Raw genomic sequence first — 18,341 nt, forward strand, 5'->3', positions numbered from 1 at the left:
AACTTTATTTAGATGGACTCGCCTGACAAGAAGGCCTTCATACCGAACTGCTGGACACCGTCGTCTTTGAGAACGACACCCTTCTCAGTGACGATGGCTGAAATCAATTCTGCAGGCGTAACATCAAACGACGGGTTCCAGACACCGATCCCCCTGGCCGCAACGGCAATAGTTTCTGCGACCACGTCGCCTTCACCAGTCTTCTTGAACTCCACATCGCTCGAGTCCTTCTTGATTGAATCAAGATCAACGACGGGACCTCTCAGCGTCGTGACCTCGACCTCAGGTCTGACCTCGATATGGATTTCCTTTCCTGAGGCGATATTCAGATCCACCGAGGTTGAAGGGGCAGCGACGATGAAAGGGACGTTGTGATAGCGAGCTGTGATGGCGAGCTGGTAGGTTCCAATCTTGTTGGCAGTGTCGCCGTTGGCAGCTACACGGTCGGCACCAACGACGATGGCGGCGATTTTGTCGGGATGTTGGGCGAGCAAGGCGGAGGCCATGGAGTCGGTGATAAGGGTGGAAGGGATCTGTTCAAAGACGAGTTCGTAGGCCGTCAAGCGAGAGCCCTGATTATAGGGACGGGTTTCTGTACAGTAGGCGTGTGTGAGGTGTTTCTGGGAGGCGAGAGAGCGAATGATCCCGAGGGCTGTGCCATATCCTGCTGTCGCCAGGGAGCTATGAGATTCCAAGCGCGCAAGCAGAACGAGTAAAAACCAAAATGATGTTAATAAGGAAGAAGTGATGTAGCGCCGCAAAGCAAACTCTGTCTTTTTTGTTTTTCTCTTTCTCTCTCAAAGGTTCCCTTGAGAACGTTCCGTTATTGTGCTTACCCAGTGTTGCAGTGGGTGATGACTCGAAGATCCTCACTACCCTTCCAGACTTTGAGAATAAATTCCGCCCCAAAGCGTCCAATGTTCATATTATCCTTCACATCCTCCTCCAGCATCCTCTCCGCCAGTTCCAGATACTTCTGTACAACATCCTGACCCGTCGCCCCATCCGCCTTTGCCTTTGCGCGCACGCCCGCCGCAAGCTTATGGGCCGCATCAAACAGATTCACAGCAGTCGGGCGAGAGGTTTTCAGGTACCCCAGCGATTCCTCAATAAATTGCTTCGCCTGTTCCGCAGTCGAGAGTGAAGAGGAGGTCGAGGACTGGACGAGAACAACAGCAAGGGTGAGGGCCGCGACGATGGCGATTGCAGGTGCGCCTCGGACCTTCATGGTCTTGATAGCATCGTGTCCTAGCTCGAGAGAGTTGATGGGGATATATTTGGTTTGGTGTGGCAGCAGGAGTTGGTCGAGGATCTCGAGTGACCCACGCTGGTAGCGGATTGCTTGCAAGGTTGCGCTGGTCATTGGTTCAAAAGTCTTGGCGGTGAATGAGAAAGGAGGCGAATGGAAGGGAGGGTTGAAGAGCATGCAGAGTGTGGATAAAAGTGCCGTTTATGTTTGCTTGTTGATGCCATCCACAGTCACTTTTAGCACCATTTTTTTTTTTTTTTTTGCCACCAAACAAAGTAGGGATGCCAGCATCATGATACAAAAAGGAGAATTCTTAAGGTTGGTTCTATGGAGGATAAATAATACTACAGATAAATATAACACAAAAACAAAACTACAAGTTACACATCGCACTAGAGACTGTGCATTATGGGGCATCCGGCACGTTTTCAATGAGAACGGGGCGAGTTCGAGGCAGAGGTTCCACCATACCGGAACATCGTCGGTAGGTCCGTTGTGCCCGCAGGGACCATATCATGATCCCTCCTCCTCTTCGTTCCCAACGAATAATGGCTCAAATCAAAGTCCCTACCCCCACTCATCGGTGGTGTTCTCATCCCATGATGATGCGACGATCCCATGGGTGTCGGCGTGATCGAAGCAGAGGAAGCACCATACGGCCCTGGTACCGAATAATACGAGGGTGATGAGAGCAGTCCCTGTGTTGCTGTTGGAGGTGGCGGGGTTGAAGGTCGGCTGCCGTGATACGTTCCTGCCATGTATGATAATTCTCGATCATAGGGAGAGGACGTCAACACCAGTGCAGGTGCCGACAACTCCTTCTTGTTATCGTGACCGGGCTGCGATTCCGGATAGATCTGCTCTGCCGCGCTATTGTACTCCCCTCCTAGCCCCGAAATCTTTTCCTTAATCCTATCGAACGAGAGGATCTCCGGCTCTGCAGCCGACGAGGTCGAGGATGCATTCGTCGCCGCGGCCGCGAAACGAACGGCCCGCTTAAGTGTCGGACTCGAGCTCCGGCTCTGACTCCTCATAGTTGACTCCTCCATCGACGGGAATAGCGACGTCGACAACGGTGAGGGAGACGAGGGCTCGTACAGGTTTGCGTAATATGGCTGCTTCAACGCTTTTGGTTGCGGATAATATGCCGCCTGAGAGGCCTGGGGAGCCTGTGCAGCAGCAGCAGCAGCAGCGGCAGCAGCCATGACCGGTGACCGATCCGGCGAAAGTGATACTGATGCCGAAGTCAAGGTTCTGGGCGAATGTGGAGCCGAGACGCTGCCGCTACTAGAATATTGCTGCTGCTGTTGTGGACTCGCTGTATCAAAGACGTAGTGGGATGTGGCGATATCCATAAGTGACTTTGCGGGTTCAAACAGTTCCGAATCCTTGTACTGCGACAACGAAGGCATCCTCGATCGGAAACGGCCCGTCGGAGTCGACGGTGCCGAGGGATGATAAGAGATCTGGATGTTGTCGTATTCGCGGTCGATGTCCATGCTGGTTGCGGGGTGAGACGAGCTGCGTTGATAGGACTGTGGGGTCCTGGTTGCTGGCGTAGCCTCGTCCTCATCCTCCTCTGAACGGCTGTCGTTGTTGTTGTCGTAGACAGAATATGTTGGCTGAGCAACGCGTCTTCGGTCACTCAAGTGTGGGGAGGACTGACGGGAGATGGTTTGATGGATCTGGCGAGCGGTGATACGCGGGGAGCAGACGGGCTGGATCAGGGATTCAACCTCTTGAAGCGTGTACTTTGTCCAGCCACGACGAATCTTGAGAATCGCGTATTCGAGCCGTGTCCTCAGTCGACGGGAAACCTAAAGGAAACATGTTAGACAGGTAAGCATTGGGTGGTTGTTATAAGGTTATTTATGCTTTACCATGCACCAAGGCATAGCAACGCATGGCATTGAGTCCAGTGGTCTGGGCCGACCGGAGAAAACTTTAAAAACAAACACAAAACTGACGAAGCAGTCCAACTGGGAAGACTAAAAAAAAAAAAAAACATCGACCACCCTATTGCAACGCTCGGTGACCACGCAGGGTGGGGTGAAAAAAGCAATACATACAAACACGCAGGCAAATAGTAAACACCTTTGCTGGTAATAGTGATACACTATCAAGGGACAAGAAGACAGCATGAAAGAGCATGGATATAAATAGAGAGAGCGGGAGTGAGAGTGAGAGTGAGAGTGGTTACCTTGAGAATCTTGCCTTGGTTGAGAACGTGTTCGATGGTCTTTTCCTTGGTTCGCTGCTCCAGCTGCTGTTTCTGCTTCCGCCACAAGAGCTCCTCGGTCTTGCGTGAACCGACCGTCAGTTCGTTATGCAGTCTGCTGGTCGCAGCAGTCGTGTTGTTGTTGGTCTGTGTCTGTGTCTGCAGCGTGAGGTCCTTGTCGGTAGTTGTAGGTCTTAGTGCTGGTGCTGCTGGTATAGCAGTCTCGGGTTTGGATTTGGGCTTGGTTGTTGCCTTGGTCGCAGCAGCAGCGGAGTTCACTTCAAAGTCCTCCTCCTCGACTGTGTTAGACAGTGGGGGGGAGTGCATTCCGGAAGCCGGGGTCGAGGCCGAGGCTGTGCCCGTGGCAGGGATGAACAGTGGCGCTGAGGCAGGCAGTGTCGACGTGGAGAGTGTTTCAGTTGAATATGGTGGTACTGGTACTGGTACTGGTGCTGGTGCTGGTGCTGAGAATGGGAGGTTGTTGGTGGTGGTAGAGCCGAGCGGTGCTGGGTTTGTAGAGGTTGCGGGGGGGAGGACTGCGGGGATAGTGACGGCGAGTGGCAGAGGTAGCCTCGTGTGCTGTTCTGTCGCCATTGCTTTCACGACTGGCTCTCTCGACTGGCTGGTGTGTTCCTTTTGTATTTCCGGTAGAGGATTACGCGCGTTGTGGATGGAGTGCTTGGGCAGATAGGTGGGAGGTGAAGAAGGGTGGGGGGCAGGTGGAGTAGAACGCGGCGAGAGAGGCGAGCAGAAAGGTGCAGGTGGTGGTAAAATTTTTTTCTTCCTTTTTGCCGATGGGCGACAGAGGTTTGGTTTTCTTTCCTTTCCTTTCCTTTGGTCGACGGCAGGCGTGATCCAAGGCCAAACCTTAATGGCGCAGAGACATGACGCACTTCCACGCGGAGTGGAGTGTACGCGGCGCGTGTTCACGTACAGATGCTCGCGTACACGGCGCCAGCAGGGGTACCGCCATGGTGCGCATGGCATGCAGCCAAACGCGTCTTCTGAGATGTTTGTGCCTGCAGGTGTACATGTCCGTGTCTTTTCCGCGTCTGCTCCTCCGTCTGCAGCCCCCACATGGACTGCAGCATTAGCCCAATCGAAAGATATGTTGATGTGTTGTGCCACGCGGGATAGACTTCCCTGCCAAATCTCATCCAGCCAACGGATGTTTGTGGAGAAGACCACAAAAGCACAGACACTCATTCGTTGATTGCAAACCCAGAATGGCGATCCTGCTTACCCATGGAATGACAAACAATCCTGCCGAAGCACACACTCCTTCATAGACACATAGCCATCTGTAGTCATGTCCTAATAGCAATAAAAATGCCCTATATATACCTGCTTCCCCTCCCCAGCTCCCTATTGTCCACACACCAGACCTCCCACTTTGACCACACAACGAAGGATACAATGCCCGGCCCCATCACCACCGCCTTGACAGTCGCTTTGAGCCTCACCCTAGCCGCTCACCGGTACCTCGAGCACCGCGCCCTGGGCCAACTCACCCACATCCACACCGACGACACCCTCTACAACAAACAGAAATACGGCCACATCCTCGACTATGACGCCCACTCTCTCATCCTCCACGGCCAACCAACCCTTATCCTCTCAGGCGAGTTCCACTACTGGCGCCTACCAGACAAGACCCGCTGGAGGCCCATCCTCGAACAATACCGCTCCGCCGGCCTGAATTGTATCCGTATCTACTTCCATTGGGGGTTTCATTCCCCTGCTCCCGGCAAATACATCTTTGACGGCAATAGGGACATTGACTACTTGCTCCAAATCTGTGAGGAGATTGGACTGTACGTGCTCGCGGCACCGGGGCCATATATCTGTGCGGAGACACAGGCGGGTGGATTTCCTATCTGGTTAGCGGCCAAGCGCGAAATTCGGTTGAGGCATATGAAGACCAATTTGTGGAAGGAGTATGATGCCAAATTTATGGAGTACTGTGTTGAGTATTTTGAACAGATCCTACCGATTCTAGCGAGGCACCAGATCACGGAGAAGGAGGAGGGGTGTGTGATTGGGTTGCAGATCGAGAACGAGGCATTTCAACGGGTGTTTGGGTACCCGATTGGGCTGCATGATGATATGAGGGTGCTGGCCAAGACTGCGCGCGATTGTGGGATGACGGTCCCGCTATTCACGAACGACGGATTTGAGCAAGGGTCGTTTATTGTAAAGGATGACCCGGGAAGGAGGAAGAAAGAGTTTGGGATCGATCTCTATGGCTTCGACAAGTATGTTGGTAAGTGCAGCTTTCCTGTAAGCTTGCTGTTAATGTTGATGTTGATTGTTAGGCCGTCAGCACGCCAAGCACAAATGTGCTAATGGACTTGCCGCGTTTGATCCGTATCGTAAGTTTTCACACCGAATAGCGAGCCAACCTCATGGGTCGTCGGTCGGGACCCATCGTTCCTCGAAGATTGGGACCCTTCGACTGTCATCTCAGAATTGGATTTGATGGAGAAGAAGGTGCGCTCGTTCGGGCATGCTAACAAAAGGACGCCCATCTTTATCCCCGAACTCCAGGGCGGTTGGTTCAACCATTATGGGATCCAATACACGTACGATGCCATCTACCGGTTCTATGGTGACCAGTACACGCGGCTGATGTTGGATACCGTCACCTCTCAAGGGTGTACCATGCTTAACTTTTACATGTTCTATGGAGGTACTAACTGGGGTACCATTGGCGACGCGTAAGTTATCCTCGCTTGAGCTATTTACTCCAACGAAAGGATGCAGGGGGAGTGACTAACTTGTCATGTTTCCGTTTTATTGTCCGTTTATAGGGATGTCTATACGTCGTACGATTACAGCGCCTGCATTCGTGAATTTGGCTTAATGTCCGGTCGTCTACGTAAGTTGCGCCTTGGAATCCTATTTCTCCAGTCCTTTGCAGACATCACGACAAGAACCGATGCCGTCGATTCTTCCAAAGCCATGACAGTCCAGTCCAGCCTTGACAAGACCATCTGCGGGCAACGGCGATCCCGAGTCGTCGGGCTCAACGGGCCTGTTGAGCTGACCTTCATCCGCAACTTTTCGACCTCGAAACTGGACCGCTTCGAACTTCGTGCTCGTCCGACGGAGAAGCGTGAAAGTGCTAATGCGGTCAGACTGTCGTGTTGTCTTGCATACAAGGCCTCGTTCACTGCACTTGGCAACTACACGACAATAAATCCAGGCATCCATCTCATTCTCTCAGTTACACCGATCTATATCCGAGGGTTTTCTGGCGACGGCAAGAAGGAAATCTGGATTGCGGGTCTCGCAGCGTCCGGCCCGACACAGATGGCGTTCAAAACGGGGTTGGTCATTCAGGAAGCCGGCGGGCAAAATGTTGGAGCTGCAGGCGTGCAGCTTTCTGAATCGTCAGAGGACAAGACTATCAGCGTGCTGTCCGTTCCCGAAGGAGCCATGAACGCGTTTGTCGTGTTATCCAGTGGCAATTCCGTGCACCAGCTGCACATTCTGTTCCTGGATCAGATGACACTTTCAACTTTATACTGTTATTACGACAATCGCCATGCGAATAAGAAGCTAGCGCAGTCTCGGGGCCAGTTGAATCCTCGGAACATGGCCTCGTCGCCCAGGATCGTTACCTGGGGATCGTATGATGCCCGCTACAACCCACAGGACAAGACGCTTAATGTCAGCTCGACCGAGTCTCAGGACTCACTGCATATTCTTTCGTTTGGTCAAGATCTGTCCCTACCCACCACTACTGAACCATCGTTCTTCGGATCTGGGCTGCAACTCCAGGTCCTCACGCTCAAAGGCAGCCAATCCGTTATTCTGAAGCAACAATCAGCCTCGCTCTGGGTAGCTCAGAATCGCCAAGGCATCGCTCTTTCCGAATGGGAAACTCGCACGACCGATTTCGGTTCGTTTGACTGGAGAGAATGTTCTCGTCTGTCATCTTCATCCGACCGTTTCCGGGACGTCAACCTTGACTATCACTTCACATCGGGCCATATCCTCTACCGTGGGACATTCAAGACCCGTCAACAGCAGGGCCGAGGCATCGTTACGAAATCGAGCCCTGTAGCACTCAAGGTTAACATGCGCAACCGGATCATCGCGTTCGTGAACGGCGTCTGTATTGGGTCTCATATGACGTATTCTCGACAACTGATGATGCCTGGGGCCAAGATGGGCTATGATCCCGTGTCATTTGGATCGCATACGTTCTTGGTGCCCTCTCACGCCATAGAAGCCGCGGCACTACATCGTGAGGGACACCCGGATGAAGATCATGACCAGGAGCACGAGATTATCCTAGTAATCGATTCCTTCGGCCTGAGTCGCCAACCCTTCGTTGTCGACGATATCCGGAATCCACGCGGGTTATTGTCCGCGAGAGTGTCCGGCAAAGATGTCGTCCAGGGGAGCGAGTACTGGGAGGTGGCGGGTGTGGATGTGACGAAACTCGATATGGCCTATCAAAGTACGGGGTTCCCGGATGAGCATTCTCAGCAAGGTTGGACGAACGCTGGTCAAAAACATCCCCAGTTGGTCCCAGATGCGGGTGTGACTTGGTGGCGCACCCAATTCGAAGGCCCGCCTTCTTCGTTCTCCTCTCCATCCTCAGCATCCGGATCCGAATTCAAGTCCGTGGGCGCCAATATTCCGCTCTGTTGTAAGATCGAGGGCGAATTTTCAGCAATGATCATCCTAAACGACGTGCTGGTCGGACGATACATTGGTTCAGATTCTCCGCAGCATGATTTCTATTTGATGGATGGGCTTTTGCACAAAGCCGGGTCTGGGAAGCAGAACGAGCTGAAGATCATGATGTATGGGTCTCAGGCGGCACAGGAGGCGCGGATTAGGATTTTGCCGTGGGTTGTTGAGGATGCACAGGGGGAGCTGGGGCAATGGAGCGGTAATGCGGCGTTTGAGGGCGAGGGGGTGAAAGAGGAGGAGGTGCGAGCGGGGGTGTTCTGGACACTGCAGCAGACGTTTTCATTGTAAAGTGGCTATAGTGTTTCTTGTATGAGGCGGCAATAAACATGATACAGTCTTTGGCTACGATGGCCTTTATTAAGCAGCGGAGAATATTTGTACAGAGAAGCGAATGGTTGCTGGTTGCTGGTTGCTAATTGCTGTTGTTGCGGACGAAATTAAAGAAAGAAAAAATGGCGCAAGGAAAAAAACTATCTCAGTCCTCATCCATTTCATCTGGGCCCGAGAGCTCCTCATCGTCCGAAAGAGGTCGACTGGAATTGATATCCTCGGACTCCGAGAGTGGATCCAGATCTTCCTCCTCCTCCTCTTCTTCTTCGTTGGCTTCATCGTTTCCGTTTTCTTCGACATCATCTTCGTCAGATTCTCCCTGAGCTCTACTTTCTTCCTTCTCCTTGATAATGCGTCTTTTCTCTAGTGCGTCTGACAATGTAGTCGTCTTTGGCACGACGTCTGTAATTTAGCAGGCAAAGAAAAAAATATCAGCTTCAGTATCGTTGTCCAGATAGTATATTGAGCCGATTGATGAATGATACTCCCTGTTACCTTGCAAGAACTCAAGCGAGTCATGCTGAGTCACCGCCGTAGCTTTTAAAGTAAATCCGCAATGTCAGGAAAAGAGAGAAGAACGAACAAAAGAGGTTGGGTTGTTAACGAGCTGGTTCTCCTGCATCTGAACGCGCGCCTCAATTGGACAAAAAAAAAAAAAAAAAAAATGGGTCCAAAGAATGCCTTACCGAGATCCTTGTATGATACTGTTTTCCGCTTTTCCATCTTTGCGAGATTGAACGCCTTGGACGTAAAGCTCTCCAGGAACATCTCCTAATTGAAGCATAAATCCATCGTGTCAGCATACAAATTTTTTTAACGCCTCCATTGTCCGTTTTGCTGTGTATTCCAATCGAGAAGCGATATAACGTACGGTTGCAAGACTAATGACGAATACAGCGTCATTGCTGACCATTTGGACGTCCTTATCCTCCTTGATGATCCTCTTGACCCTCGCAACGGGAAGAACAGTGACACCCTTGGCCGTGCCTGTGTAGACGGATGATCCTGATCCGGTTGAAGATTTGGACGTCGTGGATTTGGCTGGTGTTTTCTTCTGAACCTTGCCTGACGATCCTGCCTTGGGTTTGCTGGTCAAAGATGATGAGACGCGTGCTGGACCAGCCATGGTTGGTTATTGTTGAGGGTGATGATGTTGATGCTGTGGAGTGGAGCGAGGTGCCGGTGAACTGATCTTTTTGTGCAGGTCTGTGTTCTGCTCAGCCACTATTAGACGCGCTGCAGTCGACCAATGAAAAGCGCCTGAGCTATGGGCCTTGATCTACGAGCGCCCGTATGATTGTTTTGTTGCGCAAACGTTCTTGGAGCGTTCAATACTTCTCAGTCTACAATCGACTAGTTGTCCTTTCAATCACTGAGCGTAGCTTAGACCGCCCGATAGCGTGCGCTGACAAAAACCACATCTCCAGAGCATTGCCACCTTTACAATCCTTTAGCGAATAGAAGCACGTTGAACTTTGAGACGGTTGCGCGCGATCGGACTTCATAAATATCTTGGTAGTAGCTTGGTTGCATATCTGCAGCACTTAAGGCTTCATGAAGACAAAAGGACGAAGCACCACGCAGACGTGTCTTTTTATTATTTGTTAAATAGCAGCGCCATTACGCGTCGCACTAAAACAAGGTCTTATACGCAACAATATTCAATCTTGGAAGCAGAGGTAAATACCCGCATCAACGAGTTTACAATCTAATTCATTATCCAACCTGGAGCAGCAAGGAGTTGCCAACTGCCGATCGTCGTTTTTTAAATACAACACCATGAGTTCCTACCGCACTGAAATAAACACAGAGATTATTCGTTCACAGACGCGCAACCTGTGTGCAAATGACTTTGATAGAGGTGCAGGATCTTTACAAGACTAGAGAGTGGTCGCCATTTGATTTCTAGGTGCACTTTTCTTTTCTGTTCTTCTTCACTAGGGAGCGAATGCACTACCGCTCCACTGCACCTGTCACGCGCGTACAACGGCCTCGATAGCAGTCTAACCCTGTCTACTGGGACTCGTCAAGAGGAAAGATGCAGAAGATTACAAAGATATGGTCGACGGTCATTGTCTGCTATCGTGCCTATGGATGACAAGTGCCTGTGTGTGTTTTTATCGCTTCCTAACTGTTGCTCGAACGAGACGCGGCAGTAACCATGCGCCGCCCACTCACAGCGAGCAATCCAACCCTAGCAAGCCTGCTCAACGCACCCAGCGCGTCGGGCCTTTATTGCCTATCGAGTCCCAGTCCCGTCAAACTACCTGGACCATCAAATGTGGAAAAGTTGTAAGTACGCTCTATGCTCTCCGCCCCTTTTTCCCCTGCGCCTCTTTAGTATGCTTCAATGACATTGCACATCGATGTCTTTGTTAACAGTTCTTGTTATCGTGAGCACTGCCCAGAAAGTCCTAAGCCAATGCCATACTGGTGTCAAGGTAAGTTATCACATGAGAACTCACTCTTCAGAGCTGTCGCTCGTAGACCACTGTTCCAAGTGCCGGCTGCGACGTCCATGGTAGTGTCATCAAGAAACTGTTGTCTCAGCTGAAGCGGCACCCAGTCCACGCCTACAAAACCAAGTCAGCGCGCCAGCAAGATCAAAAAGTGAACAAGCAAAACAAAAAAAAGAAAAAAAAAAGTGACGGCTGCAGTAACAATGACTCACACAAGGCGCAGACTAAGACTGGGCTTGAAGTACAATACAGAGAAATGCCAAAGAGGACATCCAAACGACATCGGGCGGTGCTTAGGTCGATACCAATGTCTGAAAGTCTATTGACTCACAAATAAGCGACATTGTTTGTCGTATCGATGAGACCGAGGCAAGCGAGCGAGTGAATGACCGTGGGGAAGCGATGCAACTTCTACGGGCTCGAGGCGAATCACGATCACTCAAGCACTCTAAAGCATTCAATAAAATCTTCAGTAAAACATGCTAAGCACAGCAACAGCAACAATGGCCTCGAATTCTACCTCTGAAAACAGCACAGATGCTCGGATAAAGACTATGGAGTGAAAGTCGGCTTCTGTGCATCTGGTGAACCGTGAGAGGGGCTTTCCACAATTGTATATTACTGTACGTGACAGTTGGACGTTGCCACCTTGCCATTCTTTTTCTCGAGCAAGGAACCCCCAGCTCATATCCACGACCAAATTCTAGAAGTACACAACAATTTGCGGAGCAAAATCTACTTGATGACAGACGATAGACCATGGGATAATACCTGAAGCAGACAAAGAAATACCAACAATAATCATAAACCGAAAGAAAAGGAAGACATTCATTCCTAGAAGCTGTCCAGATGCACCTTGGTGGCGAGCTAACAAAGCTGATTCACGAACTATGATATTTCAGCTCTAGCTATAAAAAAATTGGACGTTGACCAACCAAGGGATGACTATACGGAGGGTTAAACTCCTTCGTCTGCTCCATCATATGTCGGTATTACTAGGGATTCTCATGACGACCGCGCTTGCTATTTCTTCTACTTCTTGACAATGGATACTCGTGTATCCCGCCGCATCCGCCGACCACTCTATTCATCATAGTCCACGGGCGGCGCTACAACTGATTAAATCGGCGCGTGCATTCTTTGCTTGTGATTGATTTGGAAAGGTGGGAAACTGGTATGGCTGCCAAAAAAGAAAACGAGCAAAATAAGTTAAAAAACGATATCTCTGTACTCGCCTTGCAATGCCAGTAAAAGATCGAAGGAAAAAAAGCGCGGCTTTCTGCTTCCACTAGCATACGCCTCTTATATCGTTACTCCACGTCCTGAGTTAAAGCTGAGTCGTCCTTCCATGAGTTGTTCTTAGCGTTTTGTGTGTGGGTACGAGTAACTTAATATCTGCTTGAAAGTGCTTCTCATAGCTGGTATGGACATGCGATCAAGTGATGGCACGGCACTTGTCTGTGCAACATCGCACGCGTACTGAACACATTCAGCGATAGAGTGCGAAATCTGTATTTTATCTTTACCTGCCAAACAACAATAACAACATAGGCTTCTCCTTAGTCTATCTTTAAGCCCTCCTAGTGTCCACGGGTCTTGTTAAAGTTCTGAGTGATCGCATCCATAAACTCACTCGTCGTCACATAGTGCTTCCTCTCCAACTTGGATCCATGGATTGCCAGCGCCAAATCCTTCGTCATCACCCCTGATACATCCACAGTGTCCACACACGCCTTTTCCAGATCCAAAGAGAAATTCAACAACGCCTCGTTTCCGTCCAAACGCGCACGGTGCGCCAATCCACGGGTCCACGCAAAGATCGATGCAATCGGGTTCGTTGACGTCTCACGGCCCTTCTGGTGCTCGCGGTAGTGACGGGTCACTGTACCGTGCGCCGCTTCAGCCTCAAGCGTCTTTCCATCGGGTGTGACCAACACCGAGGTCATCAAGCCCAAGGATCCGTAGCCCTGGGCCACAATATCTGACTGGACGTCGCCATCGTAGTTCTTGCAAGCCCAGACGAATCCACCAGAGGACTTCAGTCCCTGCGCGACCATATCGTCGATCAAGCGGTGCTCATACCAGATCTTCTTGTCCTCGAACTCCTTCTTATAGTCCCTGTGTTCCACAGTATACATTTTATACTTGTTAGTAAATACCACGATTGCAATACATTCGCCGTTGTGGAGAATCATAACCGTCAACCTACTTCTGGTAAATATCCTCAAAAATGTCCTTGAAGCGTCCATCATACTTCTTCAGGATGGTATTCTTTGTGCTGAGGTACAAGGGCATGTTCTTGGTCAGTGCCATCTTGAAGCAGCTGTGAGCGAATCCTTTGATCGACTATCAAGAAAGTAAAGAGATGGATCAGATCAAAGGCGATCGAGAAGATCGCTTGCTGGCTTTTTTTTTTTTTTTTTTTTTTTTTTACCTCGTCCGTGTTGTACATGGCCATTCCAACGCCGGCACCATCAAAGTCGTAGACGACCCACTTCTTGGTCTCACCTCCGTTCTTGGGCGTGAAGGTCATCTCAAAGCGGCCAGGGCCCTCCGTGACAAAGTCGGTCGCCTTGTACTAATAGTTCAAATCAAGAATAGCGACAATGAATGAGTGAAACGATCTTGAATGCATTGTATCCCCTAGTTGAAACCAAGAACAGCGATGTGCCGTACCTGATCACCAAAGGCGTGGCGTCCAATGACAATGGGCTTCTCCCATCCAGGAACAATCTTGGGCACGCTCTTGAGCAGGATGGGTTCCCTGAATACGGTTCCATTAAGAATGTTGCGAATGGTGCCGTTGGGTGACTTGTACATCTTTGAGAGATTAAACTCCTTGACGCGCTGCTCGTCAGGGGTAATGGTTGCGCATTTGATTCCCACGTTGTACTTCAGGATCGCCTCCGCAGCATCGATCGTCACTTGGTCGTTTGTCTGAACATTGGAAAGAAGACGAATTAGGGCGCGATTTTTAAAACACTGGTATGCAATTGCACCAGGGATAGAAGCACAATACCTTCTCACGGTGCTCCATGCCCAGATCATAGTACTTGATATCCAAGTTGACATGGGGCAAGATCAGCTAGAAATATTGATAGAGCTGTATTAATAAAAACGTATGTCTACATTGGAGCAACTTCCCTTGCAAATCGAAGCTAGCTATGCCTCGAATAAAAATAAAAAAGGCATTCCTTCATGTCCAGAGCAAAAGGATACCTTCTCCTTGATGGATTGCCAGATGATACGCGTCATTTCATCACCGTCGAGATCAACAACGGGATTTGCAACCTGAATGCGAGAATCCTTTGAATCTAAGTTGATCAGAATCAAGCAAAGCATAGGAATGTTAAACCTAACTGCAATGAGAAAAGCTCTAAAAGTCGATCAAAGTAAGAACTCGACTGGACTTGACTCGAACTTGCATGTGCGGGTTGCCTGTGAGTTGAACGAGGCCAAGGTAGCAACCCTGGAGAGGCTGGGGAGAGCGCGACGGGTAGTCGAGGCGAGCAAGGACATGATGGAATAGAGGCGATGTAGACAAGTTTTGGTGGCGAGTGGAGAAGAAGAGCGGAGAGGAGGAGAAGAAGAAGAGAAAGAGATAACGGGCGTATGTATGCACTCGATTGATTGCAGGCAACGGTCTTCACGACGAGAGATAGAGAGGTGACTAATTTTTGATCCAGGGCGATAAAATAATGAACCCAAAGGTCCCCATTTCGCTTTCCCAAAAGAGGACCCGATCTCAACATTAAGCGGCATCCCCTTGCCTTGGTTTGCACCGCAAAGATTGTCCAGATCTGTCTCCTGCGCAGACGTTGGTGCGATCAAGCGCCTCTGTCCGCGCATGGATCCATCGTTGTATTTGTTGCTGTTAGGAGTTCCTTTGCATCGGTGCTCATATATAAGGTTATCTATCCATCAGCTAATCTCGTTTTCCACACTTCTTCCTGATTCTACCCGACTTATTCCTCCTTGCAACAAATTGCAGACGCTCAAGTTTTTTTATTATTCGTAGAGATTTGTTATTTTCCGATAGCAACAGATGTAGATATTCCTGCACTTCTTATAGCTTATAGTTGCGACCACTGCTTCCTATGTTGACGATATTGTTATGTTGTGTTGTATTGATAGTTGCAAATGTGTGGGTGGTGCGCTGTTTGGTTGATTTACATGAACCACATAACTATTGCAGTAAGTAAATAAAGTAGCCGCTCAGAAGTTAGTTAAAATGCACTCTCCACTATCACAACGAGATAATAAATTGAAGAAAAGATCAGATAACACTTACCCTTCATCAGCTCAGGCTTGACAGTCAGGTACGAAGCAGCGTCTCCCTGGTTAGACGACTCGGTCGAGCCGGAATCGCTCCAGCTCTCGGTGCGCGAGTGGAAGCGAGCGCGGGCTGCGACAAGATGTGCATAGTAGGCTGGTGGTACCATCGAGACAGTACGTGTGCATCGTGCGTACAAGTGGCAGAGCTTGTATGTGAAGTCCTGGAGTTCATCAGAGGTAAACTTGTTGTCATCGTAAAGCACGCAATAATGTGCTGGACGCGACGTTCCCAACAGCCCAGCATGACTTTGCAAATAAAAGTCGAATTCGAAGGGGTGAGTGATGCCAGTGTCGACAACCAGGCCGGATTTGCAGTTGCCGCTGCGATCACCATCCTCGCGACGCATGGGGAAGAAGCGGGCGTGATGCCGCTTTTGCACAACCACAAAGGTGATCTTAGGCTTGTAGTTGGCCTCCAGCCGTTGGCAGGCGGCCTTCAAAGCTGCAACTTCACTGGCCAAGACCTCCCCAAACTGTCCCTCAGACACACCATCGCGGTAAAATAAAATCCTCTCGGGCTTGCGGCCACATCTAGATCAGCAGAAAAGAAGTATGATAGGTTAAAATCACGTCATGCTGTGCACAGCAATGCCAAAAGCGTATGAAGCAACGAAGCGAGCTTACGTCTGGAAGAATGTTTTCAGAAGCTCAACAGCCATATCACTGAGATCAGAAATGTTCTCGGTCCTGGCAGCCTGGACACGGATAGAGGCGGCATAACGTGAAGCCTTCGAGTCCATTGATCCAACCAACGACGCGATCGAAGGACGGACAGAGTCGCCTAATATGGGTAACAAAAAATACAGCGGTCAATTATACACATTTCATTAAAGAGCCATCTTTTCTTCGTTGTCATAGGTATAACAAGAAAACCGTACCGGGTGGAGGATGCGAGACATCAGCACCGAGCAAGATAGTAGCCTTGGAGGTCAAGAAAGGCAACATGTTCTGGGCGAGATGTGAATTCATGCCTCCGAGCTTGACATTGATCTTCAAGCAGACGTTGGCGCAGTACTGCTTCTTGGGGGTCCAAGTATGCTTGATCTGCACGCACTGCGACGAGACACCCAGGATGGTGTCAGTGACACGTTTGATTTCCGCATATAGGGGCACACCAGTGTTGGGAAGGATGCACAAAATCAACTGAGGCTGACTCTTCACAGCTTGTCCTGCACGCTGCCAGGCTTGACGGAGAGAATTTTCAATGTTACCGTGGGGGTTGGCGTAAAGAATTGGGGGACTCTTATTGGGGATGTTCATGCCGGTGTCCGTGCAAGTGACCACGAGCTCGCGGACGAATCCATTGACCTGTGCTTGTGACACGTCCCTCTCCGTGGCGAAAACAACCACGCCCCAGGAACCGAGGGTGGCTCCCTGCGCGACCTTCTTGCCCAAAAGATTCCATGCACCGTCGCGGGGCTTGAAGTTGGCGTCCTGCGATGAAGGGTGGTACGAGATGATTGGTGGTGCGAGCATGCGACCCTTGACCTGGGTCATCTCGTTCGAGATCTTCATACCCCAGTCCTTGAGGTACTCGTTATTGTTGTAGTTCAGGATGCGGAGGCCCTCCTTGATAATGTTAGCTCGAACGTGAGGGGGCTGGCACGTAAACTTGATCATATCGGCCGTCTGGCGCTGGTCTAGCTTCTTCATGTAACGCTGACCCTCGACCACTGTGCACAATTCAAGAGGAATGGAAGCGGTTTTGCCGATAACCGCGCAAGGGAGCATGGGATACTGGAGTTTGATGTCGTACGTCTGCTTGAAGTAGGCTTCGATGCTGGTCTCGACCTGGGACGTCTTACCGTCGCCCTTGGTGGTCTCGACCATAAATTTAGTCTCCCGGGCGGACTTTGGCGTCAGTTTGAAAATCTTGAACGATCTCTTCGCACGCTCGCGGTGCTTAACATTGACACGCAGACCCTTGATCGCCTTCTCGACTTTTGGCCAACTCACGGGAGGCGTAGCACGACGAAGGTCGTCTGTGATCGACATTGAAGGAGGAATAAATTAGATATTGGCCAGTATCAGCTCCTGCTTCAATCAGTACACAAATGCGTCTTACCTGGGCCACGGAGATTCAGGATCTTGATGATCAGTTCCAGAAGGGAGCCGGACTGGAAGAATGCGGTGGCAGAGATATCGAGATTGATCATCATCTTGTCTATCAATGTGCACAGGAGATGTAGAAGCTCAAGTTAGTGATGAGTTTGATGGTGAAGTGCATGTTTTGAAAGTAATTGCACGGATATTGATAAACGTACTCAGCGTAGGGCGTGCAGACTGATAAAATCCTCTCCAGACATCAAGGGGCCCAGCCAGGGGCTGCTTGCCATCAGGAGTGAAGAAGGAGCGGCCGATGGTCGTGTAAAGAAGTGCTGGCTGGTGGCGGATCAAGATATCCAACGCCATGATACCGGTCAACACGTTGTTGGTCAGCTTCGACTTACGCTGGAGGAAACGATGGAGTTCTTCCAGGTTGATGGTGGCTGCCTTCTTGAGCTTCATCTTGAAGACAGGAATAGGGCGCGTGGAGTTCGGAATAATATCACTATCAAGAGTGATCTAGATGATTGCGTACAAAAAGACAAGCGGCGCATAACTGATGATTAATGTACGTGTTTCTGTGTGATGCATGGTAATGACGGGCGACTCCACCACCCGTTGGTATTAAACAGGGGCACTGCACGAACAAAACGAAGGAACGTACATCAAAGGTCTTGCTATCAAACTTGAGATCTTTGGGTGAGAAGAGATTCTTGCGACCGTCGTAGACGGGACGTGCACCGCCGAGGTCCTTGCTGGCGTAGGTCCTGATGAACTGGTCGTAGATCTTGCGGTTGACAGGTGGGGCCACGTCCGGGGTCACGGTGACATCGTAGTGGTGGACAGTGATGTCCGGCAGCTTTGTCACCTCAAAGAAGTTGGCCAGGACGGTCACTGGGTGGCCAGCCTTGCCTTCAGCAGGGCGTCTGACAAACTCGGTCAGCTGAAGCGAAGACATTGTCTAAAAAACCGCAGTTAAGCAAGACGGAGACGCAGG

At 50.3% G+C, this 18,341-nt stretch overlaps 6 protein-coding genes across 6 annotated transcripts; 1 reads left to right on the top strand and 5 right to left on the bottom strand.

Moving 5' to 3' along the window:
- Positions 1-8: 8 nt before the first annotated feature.
- On the bottom strand, positions 9-1,363 carry BC939DRAFT_401161 (Methylthioribose-1-phosphate isomerase; the record flags this gene model as incomplete). The annotated part of the gene is made up of 2 exons (XM_051552591.1): positions 9-681; positions 837-1,363. 2 exons carry the CDS (start codon positions 1,361-1,363, stop codon positions 9-11), a joined length of 1,200 nt encoding a protein of 399 aa, XP_051408657.1.
- A 148-nt stretch (positions 1,364-1,511) lies between these two features.
- Positions 1,512-4,215, bottom strand: BC939DRAFT_462121 (uncharacterized protein). Its single transcript, XM_051557087.1, has 2 exons — positions 3,450-4,215; positions 1,512-3,066 (listed from the first exon to the last, which is right to left on the bottom strand). The coding sequence occupies exons 1-2, from the start codon at positions 4,059-4,061 to the stop codon at positions 1,678-1,680; spliced, it is 2,001 nt and encodes a 666-aa protein (XP_051408658.1). The 5' UTR covers positions 4,062-4,215; the 3' UTR covers positions 1,512-1,677.
- A 616-nt stretch (positions 4,216-4,831) lies between these two features.
- Positions 4,832-8,462, top strand: BC939DRAFT_531783 (glycoside hydrolase superfamily; the record flags this gene model as incomplete). The annotated part of the gene is made up of 3 exons (XM_051561635.1): positions 4,832-5,730; positions 5,845-6,184; positions 6,278-8,462. Exons 1-3 carry the CDS (start codon positions 4,884-4,886, stop codon positions 8,460-8,462), a joined length of 3,372 nt encoding a protein of 1,123 aa, XP_051408659.1. The 5' UTR covers positions 4,832-4,883.
- Positions 8,463-8,487: 25 nt separating this feature from the next.
- On the bottom strand, positions 8,488-9,756 carry BC939DRAFT_495727 (histone-fold-containing protein). The gene is made up of 4 exons (XM_051559659.1): positions 9,376-9,756; positions 9,191-9,275; positions 9,000-9,041; positions 8,488-8,906 (listed from the first exon to the last, which is right to left on the bottom strand). The coding sequence occupies exons 1-4, from the start codon at positions 9,628-9,630 to the stop codon at positions 8,650-8,652; spliced, it is 639 nt and encodes a 212-aa protein (XP_051408660.1). The 5' UTR covers positions 9,631-9,756; the 3' UTR covers positions 8,488-8,649.
- A 2,787-nt stretch (positions 9,757-12,543) lies between these two features.
- Positions 12,544-14,305, bottom strand: BC939DRAFT_401118 (isocitrate dehydrogenase [NADP]; the record flags this gene model as incomplete). Its single annotated transcript, XM_051552587.1, has 6 exons — positions 12,544-13,081; positions 13,173-13,309; positions 13,398-13,541; positions 13,640-13,900; positions 13,983-14,048; positions 14,183-14,305. 6 exons carry the CDS (start codon positions 14,303-14,305, stop codon positions 12,544-12,546), a joined length of 1,269 nt encoding a protein of 422 aa, XP_051408661.1.
- An 827-nt stretch (positions 14,306-15,132) lies between these two features.
- On the bottom strand, positions 15,133-18,302 carry BC939DRAFT_506309 (Piwi domain-containing protein; the record flags this gene model as incomplete). Its single annotated transcript, XM_051560772.1, has 7 exons — positions 15,133-15,149; positions 15,255-15,829; positions 15,923-16,079; positions 16,177-17,280; positions 17,364-17,462; positions 17,563-17,863; positions 18,009-18,302. The coding sequence occupies 7 exons, from the start codon at positions 18,300-18,302 to the stop codon at positions 15,133-15,135; spliced, it is 2,547 nt and encodes an 848-aa protein (XP_051408662.1).
- Positions 18,303-18,341: the final 39 nt, after the last annotated feature.

This window comes from Gamsiella multidivaricata (assembly GCF_025024155.1).
Source record: "Gamsiella multidivaricata strain RSA 2152 chromosome Unknown BC939scaffold_70, whole genome shotgun sequence".
Taxonomy (NCBI): domain Eukaryota; kingdom Fungi; phylum Mortierellomycota; class Mortierellomycetes; order Mortierellales; family Mortierellaceae; genus Gamsiella; species Gamsiella multidivaricata.